This window comes from Neophocaena asiaeorientalis, unplaced genomic scaffold (assembly GCF_003031525.2).
Source record: "Neophocaena asiaeorientalis asiaeorientalis breed wild unplaced genomic scaffold, Neophocaena_asiaeorientalis_V1.1 scaffold204, whole genome shotgun sequence".
NCBI lineage: Eukaryota > Metazoa > Chordata > Mammalia > Artiodactyla > Phocoenidae > Neophocaena > Neophocaena asiaeorientalis.
The window spans coordinates 5,959,357-5,979,341 of record NW_020173922.1 but is presented as its reverse complement, the minus strand read 5'-3'; the positions used below and the strand labels follow the sequence as shown (position 1 = coordinate 5,979,341).

Below are 19,985 nucleotides of genomic sequence, written 5' to 3'. Positions count from 1 at the left end.
ATTGTCATTGTCCCAAACATTTGAAAATTAAACGCTGATGTGTCTTTGAGTTTATTTTCATCCATTGTACAGGACAATTGGTAAGCAGTTTCATCTAGGAAACTAATTTCCTCCTGCTCTTAGAAATTTTCTATTTTCTCCAATTTACCCTATTTTTTTTTGTTTTGCTTTTTTATTTCTTTTTTTTCCATTGAGAAATGGGTTTTCATAAAGTTTTTTATCAATTATATAACTATTTGGAAAAAGATAAAATTAAGATCTATTCCTTACACCATACTGCTTTGTTTTTATTTCTATATTTCTTCTTAGAAACTTTCTTTAGGAGTGTCATTCAGGTGTCTGTTCTTGATTTAGTTTGGGAGACTAAAGAGCTCAGTAATAGTTTTGAGCGTGTTATCAGGGCTTGTCCATTCTGATTATTACTCTAAGGTGAACTGGGAGCTCTTGTTGTTGGAGAAACCTCAGTGTCAGTGTGATTAGGTCTTTTCACTTCGACTGGTCAGATTCCCCAACTCTTTAAAAATCTCCTACCCAGGAGAAAAAGGTATGGATTGAAAAGGTAAAGGATTGAATGGGGGAAGTGGAGTGTAGGCCTGCATTATTCAGGATAGGTTAGGTTATGCTTCAGTACTAAACAGTTACTCCAAATCTCAGTGATTTAACACAATGAAGGTTGATTTCTTTCTCACACTACATGTCCCATACAGTTCAGCATGGGACCCTCCTCATAGCTGTCAGTGAGGGATCCAGGCTTCTGGAGACTCCCATCTCCACAAAGGCTTTCATGATCATTATAGTGGGCAAAGTAAATGTGTTAAACCATGCACTGTCTCCAAAAGCTCCAGCCCAGAAATAATATGTTTCACTTCTCCCATTTTAATGGTGAAATGAAATTACATAGCCACATGTATTTTAAAGAGGAAATAGAATTGAAATTCTACCATGTGTCTGAGGGGAGGAGAACTGAAATATTTGTAGTTGGTCCCAGTGACTAAAATAAGCATTTTAACAATCAGCATTCACTGTTTAAATGGTCACCTATTTCCACTACGCATATTACCCCTGCCCTCAGTTTTGACTGTGGACCCTCTAATATGATGACTCTCTTTTCTCCTTCAGTCATCAGAAAACAAAACTCCAGACTTACACTAGGGATGGGAAAGTAGGTTACTCCATGACTGGAGTCAGGGAAAGTGATTTGACCATTAGAGATTTAACTGATTCTCAGGCAATTTTAACACAATTCTCCTTATTTGGCACCCTGTCATCAATTCCAGAGTGTCTAGGGCTGATAGTTCTGATATCCAATACTTCTGAAAATCCTGCAGTCTAACCATGATTGGTTCTCAGCTTTTCCTACTTCAGGATGGGTAGTTGGTTTATCAGTTCTACTAAGTTATCCATCTGCTTTCCAGCTACTAAGATTTTTATCTGCTGTCTTATACCTTATTCTCTCCATCCTTATAGATTTATATTTTTGAAAATATCTCTTCACTTTTGTGTTAGTGCATTTTTAGAGAGAGCCAAATTAAAGGCACATGTCCAATCCACCAATTTATCTCAAAACACCCTTGAATTTTTCAGAGAAATAGACTTGTGTTTAATTGGTCAAATCTATGTGGTTTTTATTCTATTTAAGTAATTTATGCTTTTATAAATTCCATTTCTTTTATTTTCTTTATTTTTAAAATTGTTTTTCTTGAATCCTGAGTTGTTTGCTTAGCCTATTTGTTCTCAATAAATCTTGATTTCTAAGAAATGCAGGTAAGTCTCACAATTTTCTCCATTCTTTGGTTCTTACCTTAAATATCACTTTATTTAAAAAGCTTACTATATCAGCTAGAATTATGTTCTATATAATTTTAGCCTGAAATAATAGAAAAACCCTAACAACAACTGCTTATACAAAATAGAATTTTATTTTTCTCTCATAAAATAAGGCTAGTGGCTGAAATGCACTGCATGATATCTGGGACCCAGTCCCATTCCATTTTGTTGCTTTACCATCTTCAGGACATGACCTTTACCTCACAGTCCAAGACAGCTGCCTAATATCCAGCTATTACATTGCCATTCAGACCAACAAATAGGAGAAAGAGAAAGCTGTGCCTTCCTTTTTAAAAGGCTGCTTCTAAGAAGTATTCCATGGCACTTGTGCTCATGTCTCACCGGCCATAACTTAGTTATAAGACAATACCCAGCCACAACAGAAGTTGGAAAGTATAATCTATAGCCCACATATCCACATGGGCAGCTAAAAATGAGAAGTCTGTTAATAATAAATAATGAGAGAACATATATTTGGGTGAAATTAGTAGTCTGTGCCATGCCCACTCAGATCACAGCTGTAGCCCCCACTACCCACTAGGAGGAGATAGGATCAAATAAATTGCCTGATTGGATTGGTTTTTAGAGGAGCATATGATTGTATTTCTCCATATTGGTGGTGTGTTTTATTTATTTATTTATTTTAAAAATTTATTTATTTTATTTATTTATTTTTGGCTGTGTTGGGTCTTCGTTGCTCTGCGCGGGCTTTCTCTAGTTGCAGTGAGTGGGGACTACTCTTTGTTGCGGTGCGTGGGCTTCTCATCCCGGTGGCTTCTCTTGTTGCAGAGCACAGGCTCTAGGCGTGCAGGCTTCAGTAGTTGCGGCACACAGGCTCAGTAGTTGCGGCTTATGGGCTTAGTTGCTCCACGGCATGTGGGATCTTCCCGGACCAGGGCTCAAACCCGTGTCTCCTGCATTGGCAGGCGGATTCTCAAGCACTGCACTACCAGGGAAGTCCTGGTGGTGTGTTTTGTAGCCAAAAACTTCTTGTTCCATTGAAAGTTTAGCCCCCAAAGCAATTAAGTACTAAATTCAATTTCTGGGACAAGATCCTTTGAACCAGTGATGCTTCCCTAGTGTGCTATTGGCACCTGTCATCCATTCCTACTTCCTTTTATCAACTTTTAAAAAATGTAGGGTCTGCAAAGCTTAAAACTCCATTTTACAGAGACTCTTTTGAATTATTATTCTGGATGTAAATTAGATTTTACCAGTGAGATGCCTTCACATGAGCCTTTGAAGACAGGCAAAGGTCATCTTCATGTTGTCATTGCTGCTGACCAGCAGGTCAGAAAGATGTGAGTGCTTGCAGCCAAGTCAGCATTTCTGTGTCTAGCCATCAGTTTCATGGGGAACTGGAGGCCATTGCGGCAGCCAGACTCTATGTTCCACTGTGTAGTCACCAATTTTGGAGGTGGGAGAGGAGAGGCCGTTGTGGGAGTAACAAACAGTTTGGGTAGTAGCAGCAGCAGCAGCTTCCTAATTTCTCTATGGCAACAATGGTAGTATGCCTTCAAAACCGGTAGTTCAGTGTTGATTCTTGCTTCTGCTTGTCCAGTTCTTCTGATTTTGTAAGCAACTAATTCCCTCTATAAAATTTCCTTTTTTTCCTTTAGTTAGATGTACGTAGAATGGTTTCTGTTTTTTTGTTTTTGTCTTGAACTCTGAATAATTCAGTTTTATACCTTCACTTGAATTATAAGGAATAGGAGCTTCTCAATTAGAGTTTGTAAAGGAAAAGATGTAAAATATAAACTCATTAAGCAGTTAAGGCACTATTCTCTTAAGCTAACATGTCTTGGTTTAAGAATAGGGAAGAAGGAAAAATTATGGGTGCACTCCTGAGAGACTAAGGATGAAAATTTTAATAAATTTAACGTGTATATTTTTACAAAACAGAGCATGGTCTAAAAGTGAACCATAAACACTTCCTTTCGCCCCTCACAGGCAACATGGTAGATAAAAGTTACTTTTAAATTTTAATTATCTGTGGATAAATAAGAAAAGGGCTCAACATCACATACATTTTAAAAGATGATAACTGGCTCACATTGTTTTTTTCTTTTTGGCCACACCACTCAGCATGTGGGATCTCAGTTCCCCCGGCCAGGGATGGAACCCGTGCCCCCTACAGTGGAAGGATGGAGTCTTAACCGCTGGACCACCAGGGAAGTCCTTGGCTCACATATCCTAAATGATACATAGTTAGGTGAATGAAGCAAGTATCAAATAGTGTAAATAGTATATAAGCATTTTATAAATAAAATATTTTGTTAGTTTTTTTAAAATAAATTAATTTTTTTATTTTTGGCTGTGTTGGGTCTTCGTTGCTGGGTGCGGGCTTTCTCTATTTGCGGTTCCTGTGTCCCTTGCATTGGCAGGCGGATTCTTAACCACTGCACCACCAGGGAAGCCCTTGTTATAGTTTTTAAGTTTATAAAGCCAGACAATAAAATAACAGATTGAAATTTATTCATTAATTTATTCAATACTCATTCATCCATAATTACTTCAGTATGTATTTTTCTAAACACAGTAGAAAAACAGCTCTCTCCATGAGGAGCTTATAATTTAATGGGGAAGGGAGATCATTGATTTGACTGGGCATAATACCCAATGAATGGAACATTATATTCAATGGATTCAAAGAAAAAGTAGCCTAATATGTCATTGAAATTATGGCAAAATTGAATCTTCAAATTGAAAAGACATTAGGCAGAGCTTTTTATTTCTGAAACTGATGAAAATTCAGATGAACCTCATGTGGAAAACAATAAAAAGTGATGGACAAGACATTTTAAAAATCACTTTAGGGAATTCCCTGGCAGTCCAATGGTCAGGATGCTGCACTTCCACTGCCAGGGGCCTGGGTTGGATCCCTGGTTGGGGAACTATGATCCCGAAAGCCCCATGGTCCAGCCAAAAAATGAAATGAAATAAAATAAAAATTTAAAAAATCACCTTAAAATATTAAAGAGGTGAAAATAGCCTAATTTTTTTGGGGGGGGTACGTGGGCCTCTCACTGTTGTGGCCTCTCCCGTTGTGGAGCACAGGCTCCACATGCACAGGCTCAGCGGCCATGGCTCACAGGCACAGCCGCTCCGCGGCATGTGGGATCTTCCCGGACCGGGGCACGAACCCGTGTCCCCTGCATCGGCAGGTGGACTCTCAACTACTGCACCATCAGGGAAGCCCAATAGCCTAATTTCTGATGGAAGCCTGTAATAGAAGGGTAAACAGTATATCAAAATAACAAAACTTATTATTCTTTCAGGGCATGTGAAAACATTTTCCGTTGGGCTTTGATTTGAAGCGATGTGAGATCAAAGAAATACAAATCAAGTCTCAGGGCCAGCCAGATGTGCAGCATATTATATGAAGATCCTCCCCATTTTAAGGGACCCTACAGGGCTACATCCACAATATAAACACAGTGTAAACACCAAAAAAATCTAAACCTGCTCCCTCCCCTCAACTCCAGGGAATTATATAGAAGGCTCCATGGTGTTAAGTAGAGCAGAAGAAAGAGAAGAGAAAATATGCCTGGGAAATTGTAGCTACAGAGTGGGCCTCATGTGTGTTTGTATTTTGAATCTGCATAGGTTGACTTGCAAGAAACCTTAAGCTATAACTTGGTTTGTGATGGTCCCCTATTTATAGTGTTTCTATCCTGGCTAAAACAAATGAAAACCACTTTTGAAAGATGAAACATGCAACCAAGGCTTTGAGGACACCCTACAAATAAATTTTCAGGTGCAGTCAACCATATAATTCACACGAACAAACAGACAACATAAATGAGAAGAATAAGAAACAATACAGCAGAAATAGACCCATGCAAACTTAAGATGTGGGAACTATCAGACAGATTTAAAAACCATTTATACTTACCATATATAAGTAAATAAGTGACATACTTGAAGCTGCACAGAACAGATTGAAAGGGTACACTGAGCTTCAGGGAAGATAATACAGAAGTATCAAAATGAAGACATAACCTGATAAAGATAATGAATTTCAAGGGTAGAAAGCAAGTCATCTACAGATGAAGAAAATAGCCTCAGACTTCTGCTCATCAACATTTAATACCAGAACACAATGGAAATGTCTTCAGGGCTCTGAGGGAAAGATATTATGGCTCAATAATGTTATACCTAGCCGAGATGTTCAAGTACAAAGATAATAATGCAGCAAACAGGAAAGAATTTATAAAACATTGCATTAGCATTCATGAGTGCTTATTGAAAAAAACTACTTAAGGATAAAATTCAGTCAATTTATAGATGAACTGAGAAACTGATGAAAGGGTTAATGTAATATTTGGTATCAACAAATCTCTGAAGAAAGTTGACTGAAGAATTTTATACCCAGCTAAATAACACTTCTCAAGCATGTGATAATTCAAGAAATACAGCACCTATAAACTCTTCTCTAAAGGATTACACCTGATGAAATCCAGTAAACCAAGAGATGATGCACTATAAATAATTCAGGTTTGGGGAAGCTGGGATAAAATAACTGAGAGTAAGGATGGCATTATCATTTCCAGTTTGAGCATACCAGTTTATCTCAATTCTCCCCTGAAACTTCATTTAAACAATAGAGAGCAAAGGTTTAACATAAATGAACCTATGAAGACAAAAAAATAGAAGAATAAACAGCAGGGGAGAAAAGTCACTAAAATTTTTGGAAGATGCAAAGTATACAGACAATTGGTTATGGACAGATTTTACTTTTTTCTGTTGTCAAATGAGAGTAGAAAGTAGGGGTGCAGGTGGGTAGGATTAATAAGAAAATCAAATCCAGCCAAAGTAATGATTCATATTGAGGGTCCAAGGAGAGGCTGAAAACAACAGTGGCTGAAAATCTGTACAAGAACTACATGTATCTGAGAATTCGTTCCCCAGTCACTGAAGCAAGGTGCCCTCCCTTTTCTCTTAGTGGCAGGAAATGGGAGGTACACTATTTGTAGATGTTATATAGACAGGGCTGGACTGAGGGACACTAGCACAACTGAGAGTAGGGCTGAGACCTTATTGAGAAGAGTATTAAAGAAATTCTATATACTGATTAAGACCCCATTTCCAACCAACGAGCTCTCAGAGCGCTGAGTGCCTTCTTTATAATACCTTCCACCACTACTCCCATTCTTACTGAATTCTTCTCTGGAAAACAACATAGGCCCAAGAGAAGAGATTTACAGATATTAACTTTTGGTCCCCAAGCAGAATGTTTTTTACTATTTAATTATCCTAAGGTGAGATCCACCACTCAACTAGTCCCACCCAAACATGCAGTGCCTAATCAGCTTTTTATTGTCTCATAGAAAAAGAACAAAAACAAAAAACAGACAGCCAAGCAGCATAATACATAAAAAGGAAAGTCTCTAACGTGAGAGTGGAGAACAAAGAGAGGATAAAAGTAATACTAAAGAAAAATGAAATGCTAGGATTAGAAGAAAAATTTTAAAAACCTTAAAATTAATTAAAATTAATATCTTCAGAGGTATAAGAAAAGACCAAGTCTCTGTGATACAATAAAAGGCTGCCATTGATTGATAAAGACCTAAGTGTAAGGGCTAAAACTATAAAACCCTTAGAAGAAAACATAGGTGTAAGTCTTCATGACTTTCGATTAGGCCATGATGTTTTAGATATGACACCAAAAGCATAATAAGCAACCAAAGGGAAAAATAAATAAATTGGGTTTCATTAAATAAAAAAATCTTTTGTGCTTCAAAGGATACTATCAATACATTTAAAAGACAAACCACAGAATAGGAGAAAATATTTGTAAATCATATGTCTAATAAGGGTCTAGTATCCAGAATAAAGAACTACTCCAACTCAACAATAAAAAGACCAAAATCCTATTTTTAAATGTGCAAAGCATTTGAGTGGATATTTCTCCAAAGAAGATATTCAGATGGTCAATAAGCAAATGAAAAGATGCTCGACATCATTTGCCATCTGGGAAATGCAAACCAAACCACAATGAGATACTACTTCACACCATCTAGGATAGCTATAATCAAAAAGAAAATAACAAGTGTTGGTGAGGAGAAACTGGAACCCTCCTACACTGTCAATGGGAATGTTAAATGGTACAGTTACTTTGGAAAACAGTTTGACATTTCTTAAGAAATTAAACAGAGTAACTATATTTATGACCTAGCAATTCTAATTCTGGGTATATGCCCAAGAGGATCAAAAACATACATCCACATAAAAGCTTGTACATGAATGTTCACAGCAGCATTATTCATAATAGTGAAAAAGTGGAAACAAACCCAAATGTCCATCAGCTGATAAAATGTGGTACATCGATACCATATTAATATTATTTGGCCATAAAAAGGAATGAAGTATTGATACGTGCCACGACATGGATGAACCTTGGAAACATGCTAAGTGAATGAAGACAGACCCAAAAGGCTACATGTTGTATGATTCCATTTATATAAAATTTCCAGAACAGACAAATCCATAGAGACATGAAGTTGATTAGTGGTTGCCGAAGGCTAGAGGGAGGACAGAAGGGAAAGTAACCACTAATGGGAACCAGGTTTCTTTTCAGGGTGATGAAAATGTTCTGGAATTAGCGGTAATGCTTGTACAACTGTTTGAATATACTAAAAACCACTGAACAGCTTTAAAATGTGACTGTTAGGGTATGTAAATTACATCTCAATTTAAAAATTAAAAACTAAAAAGCTATAGAAAGAACCTTCAGAGAGCAAGAGAGCTTTTTGAGAGGAAAACTATACTAGCAAAAGCTTAAAAATCAGAAGTGTTAAAAAATAGGTTGAGAAAATCTATTAGAATCCAGGGAAATAAAGACAAAAATAGTAAATAGAGAAATGTTAAGAAAAATTAAATATCAACCAAGGAGGTCACTATACAACTAACAAGAGTTACAGAATAAGAAAACAAAGAACACTGAATAGAGGAAATCATTTTTTAAATTACACACACACACACACACAAATCCCAAATCCTGTCTTAGTCTAAAGAACACATTACACAAGATTGACAAATCTCATTGGGTATTTATCACAATAAATGACAAAATTCTTACACTATGACACATAATTAAGAAATTCTACAACAATGGAGGTAATATATAATGACCTAATTTCATCTTGAGCGAGGTTTCTCAGCTACAACACTATTGGCATTTGGGGCCATATACTTCTTTGTGGGCAGGGGGCTGTCCAGTGCATTGTAGAATATTTAGCAGCATCCCTGGCCTCTACCCACCAGATGCCACTAGCACCAGCTCCTCTACTTGTGACAATCAAAAACGTTTCCACACATTACCAGATGTTGCTGGGTGGCAAATTTGCCCCCAGTTGAGAACCAGGGATCTAGGAAAAAAATAGGTCTCAGAAAAAATGGGTAATCAGAATGTTGAATATCTCAACATTGGAGATTAGAAGACAATGAAGCAATGCCTTCAAAATACTAGTAGCAAATAATTCCTCACCTATAATTCCACATCCAACAAAATCAACAAATCAACATTTGATTTTATAGCATCCAAAATTTTCAGATGTTCAAGTTCTGAATAAATTTGTCACCAAATAATTTTCAGGAATTTAGGGGGGTAAACCAATAAAGAGGAAGACATAATAAATGCAGAAAATGAAATCAAACACATGAGAGAGAGAAAAGAAATTTCCAGGATGAAGGGTATAGCAAACCCCAAAATGCCAGCCGTGGAGTAGGTCTAGAGAGAAAATAGTGTACAATTGAGCAGGAGTCTGGGTGGCTCCACAGTAGCTCCAAGAAAAAATAATGGAACTGAGAGGTTTTTCTTATGGGCTTAATAATACAATGAGGAGCTTTAGACTTTAGAAAGTATGGGGATAACTTTAAAATGTGTACATAGAAAACTTTACACCTATGTTTTCTTCTAAGGGTTTTAAAGTAAAGTGGAAAATGAGGCAATTATTAACTTAAGAGTAAAGAAATAGAAACAAAATCTTAGAGCAATATGAGGTTTGGGTCTAAGTGATATGTACATAGTCATAATTATTTAAACACTATTTAAACAGAATAATGATATTGGTATGAGAGAGGATGGGGTAGAAGAAATGTGCAAGTTTGTGTGTGTGCCCTTTGGAAGTAAATGGATAATATCTAAAACTTAAATTTGAGAAACAGCATTTTGTAAGCATATTATTTAGAAATATGGAGGCAAATATAATGGGGGAAAAAAACAAAAGGTTCAAAAGTTGTTACCTCTGGACAGACTTGAATAAGCTTGAAAAAAGTAGCGTTATATGACGACTTAAATATTTGAAACATAAAATGTCTAAACAATTATGAAGATTATCCTTTTAAAACACATTGTAAGTGTTATAAACATTGTTAAGGTAACCACATATAACAAAAGTATAAAGTAAGGTGAGGGGAGGAGGAAGTGTAAGAATGTTTATTTGCTTGTCTTTCAGCAGGCAGTTGATTATTGCTAATATCTTAATATGCACCATACTCCTGTTTGTTAACCTTATAGGGAATATTTACCTAAGCTTAAGCAAGTTCTATAGTTTCATATTATTTTTATTATATTTCAGTAAAATCTGATGGTTTTAATTATAAAGAAGCAGTTTCTTACAGATTCGTTTTATAAAATTATTTCCATCCAGCTAGTAACTTATAAGCATCATAGAAATACTTTAGAATGATGATGACATTGATAATTATTCATGAGTGGGAGAATCATGGTGTTAATTCACTTTCTTTTTTGGTCTTATTGAATATGTTTGAATCATGTGACTACATATTATTTTAAAAGAATGAAAATCATTATTTGCATACTAAAAACCATTTATTATGAAAAAGAAATCATAACTCTACCAACATTTTTTCTATTTAACTGGGATTAAGTCCTTTTAAATTATGGCAGACGGTCTAAATAATATCAATTTTGTAAAAGAGAATACTCACAAAACATCCAGATAAAATATTAGTTCATTTGAGGAAAGACAATAGTGTTCTCAAAACAACACTACAGAAATCCAGCTATATTCGAGGTCACAAAATTTTTTGCATAGGTGAAAATTATTTTTAAACCTAAAAGCCATCATTTACAATAGCCTGACATGCTATGATAATCGTAAAACATAATTCAGTTAGTCATAACAAGATATCAACGAACAAGCTCAAATATCAGGAATCTGAAAACATTTGTGACTTCCGAAAATCTGACCACCAAAAAACTGAGACCATTTCACCATTTAATGTCTCATCTCACATGCAAAATGTGAAGGGCTTAAAAAAAGACACCAACAATAAAAAACACCTAGAGATTCTGAATGTAAAATACTTCAAACTATAAATATGACAAAACTTACGAATGAGTGAATATGTAAGCTCTATGTGAATGAAAGGGTTGGAAATTAATACATTAGTGAATATGATGATTTATCACGTCTTGTCAAGTGAGATTCTTAATTGAACCCCAAATGGTTTCTAAAGTTCGAGTTTTCCTCGGTGTCCGTACCAACCCCTTCACCCATGATGTTGGGGACAAGAGGTTTCAGACACTTGAACTCCCTGGTCCCGGAGCCTCCCGTCAGACACACCTCGTACTGGTAGCTCTGGGACAGGGTCCCCGTGCCGCTGACGCCCAGTAGGTGGTCCGGAAAGGGGCCCTCGGGCACCGAGCAGCGACCCTCCGAGGCCGCCCTGCCCCTCCTGCACAGCCACACCGCGACGAACACCAGCACCGATAAGAGGAAGAGCGACGACACCGACGCCAAGGCCACCACCAGGTAGACGGTGAGAGGGGCGGCCGGGGCCGCGTCCGCCGCTTCCGCTTCCGGGGCCGGCAGGTAGGGCTGCGAGAAGCCGTCCACCAGCAGCACGTGCAGCGTGACGCTGGCCGAGAGCGGCGGCTCGCCGTTGTCCTTGACCAGCACCACCAGCCTGTGCTTGGCCGCGTCGCGCTCGCTCAGCAGCCGGGCCGTGCGCACCTCGCCGTTGTGCGCCCACACGCCGAACAGGCCGGGCTCCGTGGCCTTGAGCAGCTGGTACGACAGCCAGGCGTTCTGGCCCGAGTCGCCGTCCACCGCCACCACCTTGGTCACCAGGTAGCCCGCCTCGGCCGCCCTGGGCACCAGCTCGGTGCAGGGCGCCGAGGCGTTCTGCAGCGGGTACAGCACGAAGGGCGCGTTGTCGTTGTCGTCCACCACGAGCACGCGCACCAGCGCCTGGCTGCTGAGCGCGGGCGAGCCGCGGTCGGCGGCGCCCACGCGGAACTCGAACGCCCTTAGGGCCTCGTAGTCCAGGGACCTCAGGGCGAACAGGTGGCCGTTGTCCGGGTTGATGGACACCAGGGAGGCCAGGGGCACGTGCGCGTCGAGGGGCGGCAGCAGCGAGTAGGTGACCTGGGCGTTGGCGCCCGCGTCTCTGTCTGTGGCGCGGACGCTGCCGATGTGCAGGGCGGGGCTGTTGTTCTCGCGGACGGACAGGGTGTAGGAGGTCTGGGTGAAGGCGGGGGCGTTGTCGTTGACGTCGGACACCAGCACGGTTATGTTGTGCTCGGTTTTCAGCCTGGGAGTTCCCATATCTGTGACGGTGATGGTGATGTTGTACTCGGTTCTGCTCTCTCTGTCCAGCGCTCCTTCTGTTACCAAGGTGTAGAAATTTTCTACAGAAATTTTCAGAAGGAATGGGAGATGGTCTTGGATGTAACACATCATTTTGCCATTGTCCCCGGCGTCTGGATCTGAAATTCCGAAAATAGCGACCACAGTGTCAGGGGTGTTTTCTGGGATATCATTCATGAGTAATGACATGGTCAATTCAGGGGCGTTGTCGTTTACATCCGTCACTTCTATGGCTACAGTGCATTTTCCTGAAAGACCCCCACCGTCTGAGGCCTCAATTTCCATACGGTAAGATCGAATTTCCTCAAAATCCAACATTTTTTTTAATCGAATATCCCCCGTTACTGTGTTGATTTCAAAGGCCTGAATGACTTGACTTGATGATTGGAAAAATGAGTAGGAGAGCTCTCCGTGGGTCCCAGCATCCAAATCTCTGGCAGAGACAGTGATGACAAGGGAACCTATAGAGCTGTTCTCTGGGATCTGCACCTCGTAGAGCTGCCGAGCAAATTCAGGGGCGTTGTCATTTATGTCCAGGACCATGATGAGCACCTGGGAAGTCCCAGTCTTTGGCGGTGACCCACCATCCAGCGCCGTGAGGGTTAACCTGAGCTCTGGCTGCTCCTCACGGTCCAGCTCTTTGGCCAGCACCAGCTCCGGGTATTTCCTGCCGTCGCTGCGATTTCGAGTGAAAAGGTGGAAATGGAAGTTGGTGCTAATTGTGTAGTTCTGAACTGTGTTACTGCCCACATCTAAATCTTGAGCTATTTTCAAAGGAAATGCGGTTCCTGTATGGCTACTTTCTGAGATTTTCAGTAGGATTTCATTTTCCAGGAACTCAGGGGCATGGTCATTTACGTCTTGGAGCTGTAATTCACCTTGAATAAACTGCACCGGGTTTTTCAGTAACACCTGGAAATGCAGTATACATGGATCCATGTCACCGCACAACTCTTCCCGGTCCAGTTTTTCTTTTAGGAGCAAATTCCCACTCTTGTGCTCGACTTGCAAATGCTGTTTATTCCCTCTGGAAAGAATCCGGGCGCCCCGCGAGGCCAGCTCTCCTAAGCCCAACCCCAGATCTTTTGCTAGGTTGGCCACAAATGAGCCGCTGTGTCTCTCTTCTAGAACGGAATACTTAATGACCGCACCACCCACCTCCCACAATAGTAATAGAATAATAATGGCAGTCACTTGCCTTTTTTGCGTCGCTTTGGGTAGCGGCGTCTCCATGGTTCCTCCGGGTCTAAAAGATGCAGTATTTAATCACAAAATAATTGTTTTGCAGCCAGCTCTGCTATCTTGGTTCAGTAATCTTGAGTTAGCTCTTAACGTTGACAGGGGGATAGCCGCCTCTCTGAAATCTTCTTTACCCATCAGTGTAAATGTTTCTTTTGTGAGCTGCCAGAAACGGATCGGTTTTTATGGAGTCTGGGGGAGCATGCAGCGACAGTTTTTCACTTTCTTAACCTGCAGCGCCACCAAGCGTTCTGCTTCACAACTTCAGGTAGTCTTTATTTCAAAGAGTAATGTAATAATAGCTAAACTGCATTGAACACCTTTTGGGTCATAGAGTGTTATAAACTCCTTTCCCCCTCACCTGTGATGCAGTTTTGTTCAAGTATCTAACAACAGTTGTGAGAGCAAAGTAATACCTATTTATCTATATATTCATCTTCTCTATAAAGGTACAAGTTCAGGTGACAAAACTGGGCTCAAGATAATTTTATTTATTTAATAAGTATTTCTCTGTGCAGGAATTTTTCTAGCTTCTCAGGATAAAGCGGTAAATTAAACACAAAAATTCTTGCTCTAGGGAGCTTACATTCTATTACAAAAATACTAATTTGTTCTATCGTGTTAGAAGAAGTTATAAAATTTTAAATCCAGTTTCTACTCCCAGTCAAATTGCAGTGTGCCTGTAACTTCTGAAAAATGTGATTTCTTTTCAGTCTCTGTATACATAACCTTGGGAAATTTTTTTTCCTTCATAAACTCATTGTGTGCATAGCTCACTAAAGTTGAGAAGAAATGCCCATTTGTTTTATTGGAAATCAGTAAGTTCTGAATTCAGGCAATGTCTTTCTGCAAACATGAAGAAGGCAATAAAGCCAATGAAGTCAAACATATACTTTCTAGGGAAGGGACTATCCCAGTGTACACCCTCTGGGACTGTGCAGATGGGGTTACTGAAAAAATCCACTGCAACAAGTAAAGCCATGTGGTTGGAGTAAGAATAGCAGAAGAAGCAGTTCCCCCAAAGAAGAATGGAGGAGGAGAGGGGAAATATCTGGGAATACAAAACAGTAAGGGTTTCCTACACTCATTGAATTGATCAGTAATCATCCCTGACAAAAGAGCCATGATAGTTCATTTATTTGGACACAGAACACAGCTAAATATAATTTAGTTAAGTCCAGTTCCATTTTAATTAAGGATAAAAAGAAAATATTCACTCAATTGTCACTGCCAGACTTTGACGGGACCTTGTAAAGAGAGATATTTCATAAAATACTACAAATATAACCAACAAAAATAAAATCAAATATGGGTTCAACTGTGAAAGTAAATGATTTGTGGTTAATAAAGATAAATGGTGCATACACAGCTCTGGAAGCGAAAATCTGACATTAGCTAGTAACCTGATGCTCATAACTTACTTAGGGCTTGGCAGGTATCACACATATAGAAGGAGGAGGAGTTTGAAAAGTATAATTTGGATTTTACCAAAAATACCTCTGAACTTGCAAACTGTTAGACAAAGACAAGCAGATAAAATGTACTCTCAAGCACTTTATATTCTGTAATAGAGATTAGGGTGAACAAGGATGTTTTCTGTTTAGAAGGAAAGTTAAAACAGTGATATTTAATAATTTCACTTATTGGCAAGGATATTATATTATAAAGAGAATATTAGTATTACTAATTCCTTGAAAGTTATTTTTTTTAATTCACTATTGGTATGTTAATAACACTTAGCAAATATTTATTAAGCATTTATAATTGGCTTGGTGTTGTTTTCAAAAGGCCAGCATATTCTTACATGAAGCTCACAAACTAATTTAATGTGTTGACAATTTTGTTAAGTCTATATTCATAGAAAATATGTATTGACTATTGTGGTATACTGAAATACACATAAATATGAATAGCTATTTTAGCATTTAGTCATCTTTAGTATTTATCTTTAGTTTTCCACACTTTAGTTACCCTAAAAATATGGAGAGGGGAAATATCTGGGAATACAAAACAGTAAGGGTTTCCTACACTCATTGAATTGATCAGTAATCATCCCTGACAAAAGAGCCATGATAGTTCACTTATTTGGACACAGAACACAGCTAAATATAATTTAGTTAAGCCCAGTTCCATTTTAAATAATATCAAATACATTCAATAATATCAATCACATTAAAATTTTAAATATCTGATTAAATAATATTAAATACATTAAAACTTTTTCCCTACATAGCAGTAGTGATGACAGTTGTCACCACTACTTAGAAATACAATCTTGAGGACTTTGGAATATAATTTTTGTAAAAAGTATAGATTATTCAATTAAAAAATTTTTAAATAATGCAAATAAAAATTTACTTTTGTTCAAATTTTCAAATATACTTGAGTGAGAATAATTTTTAAAAACTACTAACGATAATATAGGGAAAATACTGTGCATTCCCAGTACCTGATTCTTTAAAATTTCACCCTAAGGAACAGTAATAAAATAATCAGGAAAACGGACCGTCAATAATATGCATTAATAACATGTAGGTTTAACTTAAAAGAGATTTCTAACTTATTAAGTAGGGTTTAATAGAATAATCCGATACTTAACTGAACAGGAAACTATTCCGAACGCTGGGGTTTTCCTCCATTTCCCTCCTAGTGCCCTGGGGAGGGAAGTTAGGGTGAATAGGTTTCAGAAACTTGAACTCGCTGGTCCCAGGGCCTCCCGTCAGACACACCTCGTACTGGTAGCTCTGGGACAGGGTCCCCGTGCCGCTGACGTCCACCAGGTGGCCCGGAAAGGGGCCCTCGGGCACCGAGCAGCGACCCACAGAGGCCGCCCCGCCCCTCCTGCACAGCCGCACCGCGACGAACACCAGCACCGAGAAGACGAAGAGCGACGACACCGACGCCAAGGCGACCACTAAGTAGACGGTGAGCGGGGCGGCCGGGGCCGCGTCCGCCGCTTCCGCTTCCGGGGCCGGCAGGTAGGGCTGCGAGAAGCCGTCCACCAGCAGCACGTGCAGCGTGACGCTGGCCGAGAGCGGCGGCTCGCCGTTGTCCTTGACCAGCACCAGCAGCCTGTGCTTGGCCGCGTCGCGCTCGCTCAGCAGCCGGGCCGTGCGCACCTCGCCGTTGTGCGCCCACACGCCGAACAGCCCGGGCTCCGTGGCCTTGAGCAGCTGGTACGACAGCCAGGCGTTCTGGCCCGAGTCGCCGTCCACCGCCACCACCTTGGTCACCAGGTAGCCCGCCTCGGCCGCCCTGGGCACCAGCTCGGTGCAGGGCGCCGAGGCGTTCTGCAGCGGGTACAGCACGAAGGGCGCGTTGTCGTTGTCGTCCACCACGAGCACGCGCACCAGCGCCTGGCTGCTGAGCGCGGGCGAGCCGCGGTCGGCGGCGCCCACGCGGAACTCGAACGCCCTTAGGGCCTCGTAGTCCAGGGACCTCAGGGCGAACAGGTGGCCGTTGTCCGGGTTGATGGACACCAGGGAGGCCAGGGGCACGTGCGCGTCGAGGGTCGGCAGCAGCGAGTAGGTGACCTGGGCGTTGGCGCCCTCGTCTCTGTCTGTGGCGCGGACGCTGCCGATGTGCAGGGCGGGGCTGTTGTTCTCGCGGACGGACAGGGTGTAGGAGGTTTGGGTGAAAGCGGGGGCGTTGTCGTTGACGTCGGAGACCAGCACGGTTATGTTGTGCTCGGTTTTCAGCCTGGGGGTTCCCATATCTGTGACGGTGATGGTGATGTTGTACTCGGCTCTGCTCTCTCTGTCCAGCGCTCCTTCTGTTACCAAGGTGTAGAAATTTTCAACGGATGGTCTTAGAAGAAAGGGGAGATTGTCATCTATAGAACAAGTAACCTGTTGGTTATGTCCAGAATCTGCATCTGATATACTGAAAACTGCCACTATGATCTCAGGCAGGTTTTCAGGGATGGGGTTGGTAAGTGACGACATAGTCAATTCGGGAGCATTGTCATTCACGTCCAGGACCTTGATGACTAAACTGCATTTTCCTGATAGTCCCCCACCATCTGTGGCCTCAACATCCACCTGATATGATTGAAATTCCTCAAAATCCAATGTCTTTCTCAGTCGAATTTCTCCCGTATTTGCGTTTAATTCGAAGGGTTGGTTAACATCATCGACTTGAAATAGGGCATAAGATACCTCCCCAAAGGATCCTGCGTCTAAATCTCTCGCTGAGACGGTGAGAACCAGAGAGCCCAGGGAGCTATTTTCAGGGACTTGGGCCTCATAGAACTCCTGAGCAAACTCGGGGGCGTTGTCATTGCTGTCCAAGACCACGATCTGAATTTTTGTTGTCCCAGACCGGGGCGGAGAGCCGCCATCCAGCGCTGTGAGGATTAGCCTGAGCTCGGGCTGCTCCTCACGGTCCAACGCCTTGTCCAGTACCAGCTCTGGGGACTTCCTGCCGTCCTTGCGGTTCCGAGTGAGAACGTGGAAGTGAGGATTGGAGCTGATTTTGTAGCTCTGAAGGCTGTTGCTACCAGCGTCTAAATCCTGTGCCATTTTCAAAGGAAATACCTTTCCTGGCATAGTAATTTCTGATATTTTTAGTAGCATTTCTCTAGCGGGGAACTCTGGGGCGTGGTCATTTATATCTCTAATTAGCAAGGCAGCCTGAAAAAACTGCAAGGGATTTTCCAGTAACACTTGGAAGGGTAGCACACAGGGCTCAGTAGAGCCGCAAAGCTCCTCCCGGTCCAGTTTTTCATTTAGCAGCAAATCATAGGTCTCTGGATCAAACTGCAAATACTGCCTATTCCCCTTAAAAACAACTCGGGCGGCCCGGGCAGCCAGCTCTCCCATCGTGAGTCCCAGGTCCTTTGTCAGGTTGGCCACAAATGTGCCACTTTCTGTCTCCTCCAGTATAGAATACTGAATCGATTCTGAACCTGCCTCCCACAAAAGAATCAATATAATGAAGATCACCACTTGCCTTTTCTTATGATGTACTTTTGTTTGCACCATCTCCATTGTTATGTCTGGTTCCAGAGGAAAAATCCTTTTTCAATCCCAATCACCACGTCCACCGTTGACCCTCCAAAATGTCTGCTATAAAATTTCAAATTCGTTCTTATAATTTGTCTGGTGGCGTCCGCTCCCCGAACACTTCTATCTTAGCTTTAGCTGTGTGTTCTGTATTTTTTTCTTGGGTTTCTCCGTGAAATGGAGTCCACTGAATGCAGAGCTTTTATCCACTCTCTTAGCCTGCACTGCCACCATGCGTTCAAATTAATAACTTCGTGGGGTGCTGCAGGTCAACACCACATCCAAAATCTGAGCATTAAAAGGTTTTTTTAAAAGTCAGTGTTTCTCAAACTGTAGTGTGTGAAACACATGCATAAAGACTTAACTGGGAGTCTCGGGGTGTTTTTTCAAAGTCAATTCCTGAGCTCCCCTCCAGAACTTGAATCAAATTCTCTGGCAGTACTAACAGAAATTTGCACTTCTGTCTTACTTCTTAAGTGATTCTGATGCGAACTAACACATTTAAGAATCATTCCCTCAGGTAATGTAAACTTCCTATAACCAACTTTTATTCATTGGCAGTGCAGTTTATCTCTGAGGAGCAGTGTAATTTCTGAATCCAAGTATACTATTTAATTGTCCCATCAACAAACTATACAAAATGTAAAAGTTGGTTAGCAAGACCAATCTTAAAATACACAATCATTCTCTAAATTATATGGCTAATAATATGATATGAACAACATACTTACTTTGTTTTGTGGGCACACCTGCACAGTACAGGGAACAATTAGGCTATTAGGAAAATTGAGGCCAAGAAATACTTATGATAGAAGTATCTAATCAAATTAAAGTATTTAAAAGAAGGACTAGGAGCAATCAGGTATCTGTCATAAGTAAGCATTTTAGGATTCCCTGCATTTTTGTATGGGTAGAAATGGTCATGATTTTATTAGTGGTCTTCATTTTATTGTAACTTTTGGGTTAAATTTCCCTGCTATATTAAGTAATTAATCAAGGTCCAAATATATTGCCCTGTTGTAAGAGCATATGCAATGCAGAAAACAAACGTTCAAGATCACCTCTACCGGTCTCTCACAACAAGGATGACACTAGGTCCTATAAATATAGACCAAATAAGGTAGTGTGAAAGGTGAATTATATTTGAGTGGATACCCTGGAATTCAATGATGGTTCATCATGGCTATATTCATTCACAGCTCACCAATTTCTGCTCAGATAAATTGGAAACTGTATCTCTAAACTTCCTGAGAATACATTAAATGGGTCAGTGCATATCTGAGTACACAAAATACAC

General features: G+C 40.6%; 2 protein-coding genes across 2 annotated transcripts; both read right to left on the bottom strand.

Annotated features, from left to right (window-relative positions):
- Positions 1 to 10,702: 10,702 nt before the first annotated feature.
- LOC112404459 (protocadherin beta-17-like) lies at positions 10,703 to 13,875 on the bottom strand. The gene has a single exon (XM_024752462.1). It carries the CDS (start codon positions 13,677 to 13,679, stop codon positions 11,286 to 11,288), a length of 2,394 nt encoding a protein of 797 aa, XP_024608230.1. The 5' UTR covers positions 13,680 to 13,875; the 3' UTR covers positions 10,703 to 11,285.
- A 2,229-nt stretch (positions 13,876 to 16,104) lies between these two features.
- On the bottom strand, positions 16,105 to 18,792 carry PCDHB6 (protocadherin beta 6). Its single transcript, XM_024752467.1, has one exon. It carries the CDS (start codon positions 18,671 to 18,673, stop codon positions 16,280 to 16,282), a length of 2,394 nt encoding a protein of 797 aa, XP_024608235.1. The 5' UTR covers positions 18,674 to 18,792; the 3' UTR covers positions 16,105 to 16,279.
- Positions 18,793 to 19,985: the final 1,193 nt, after the last annotated feature.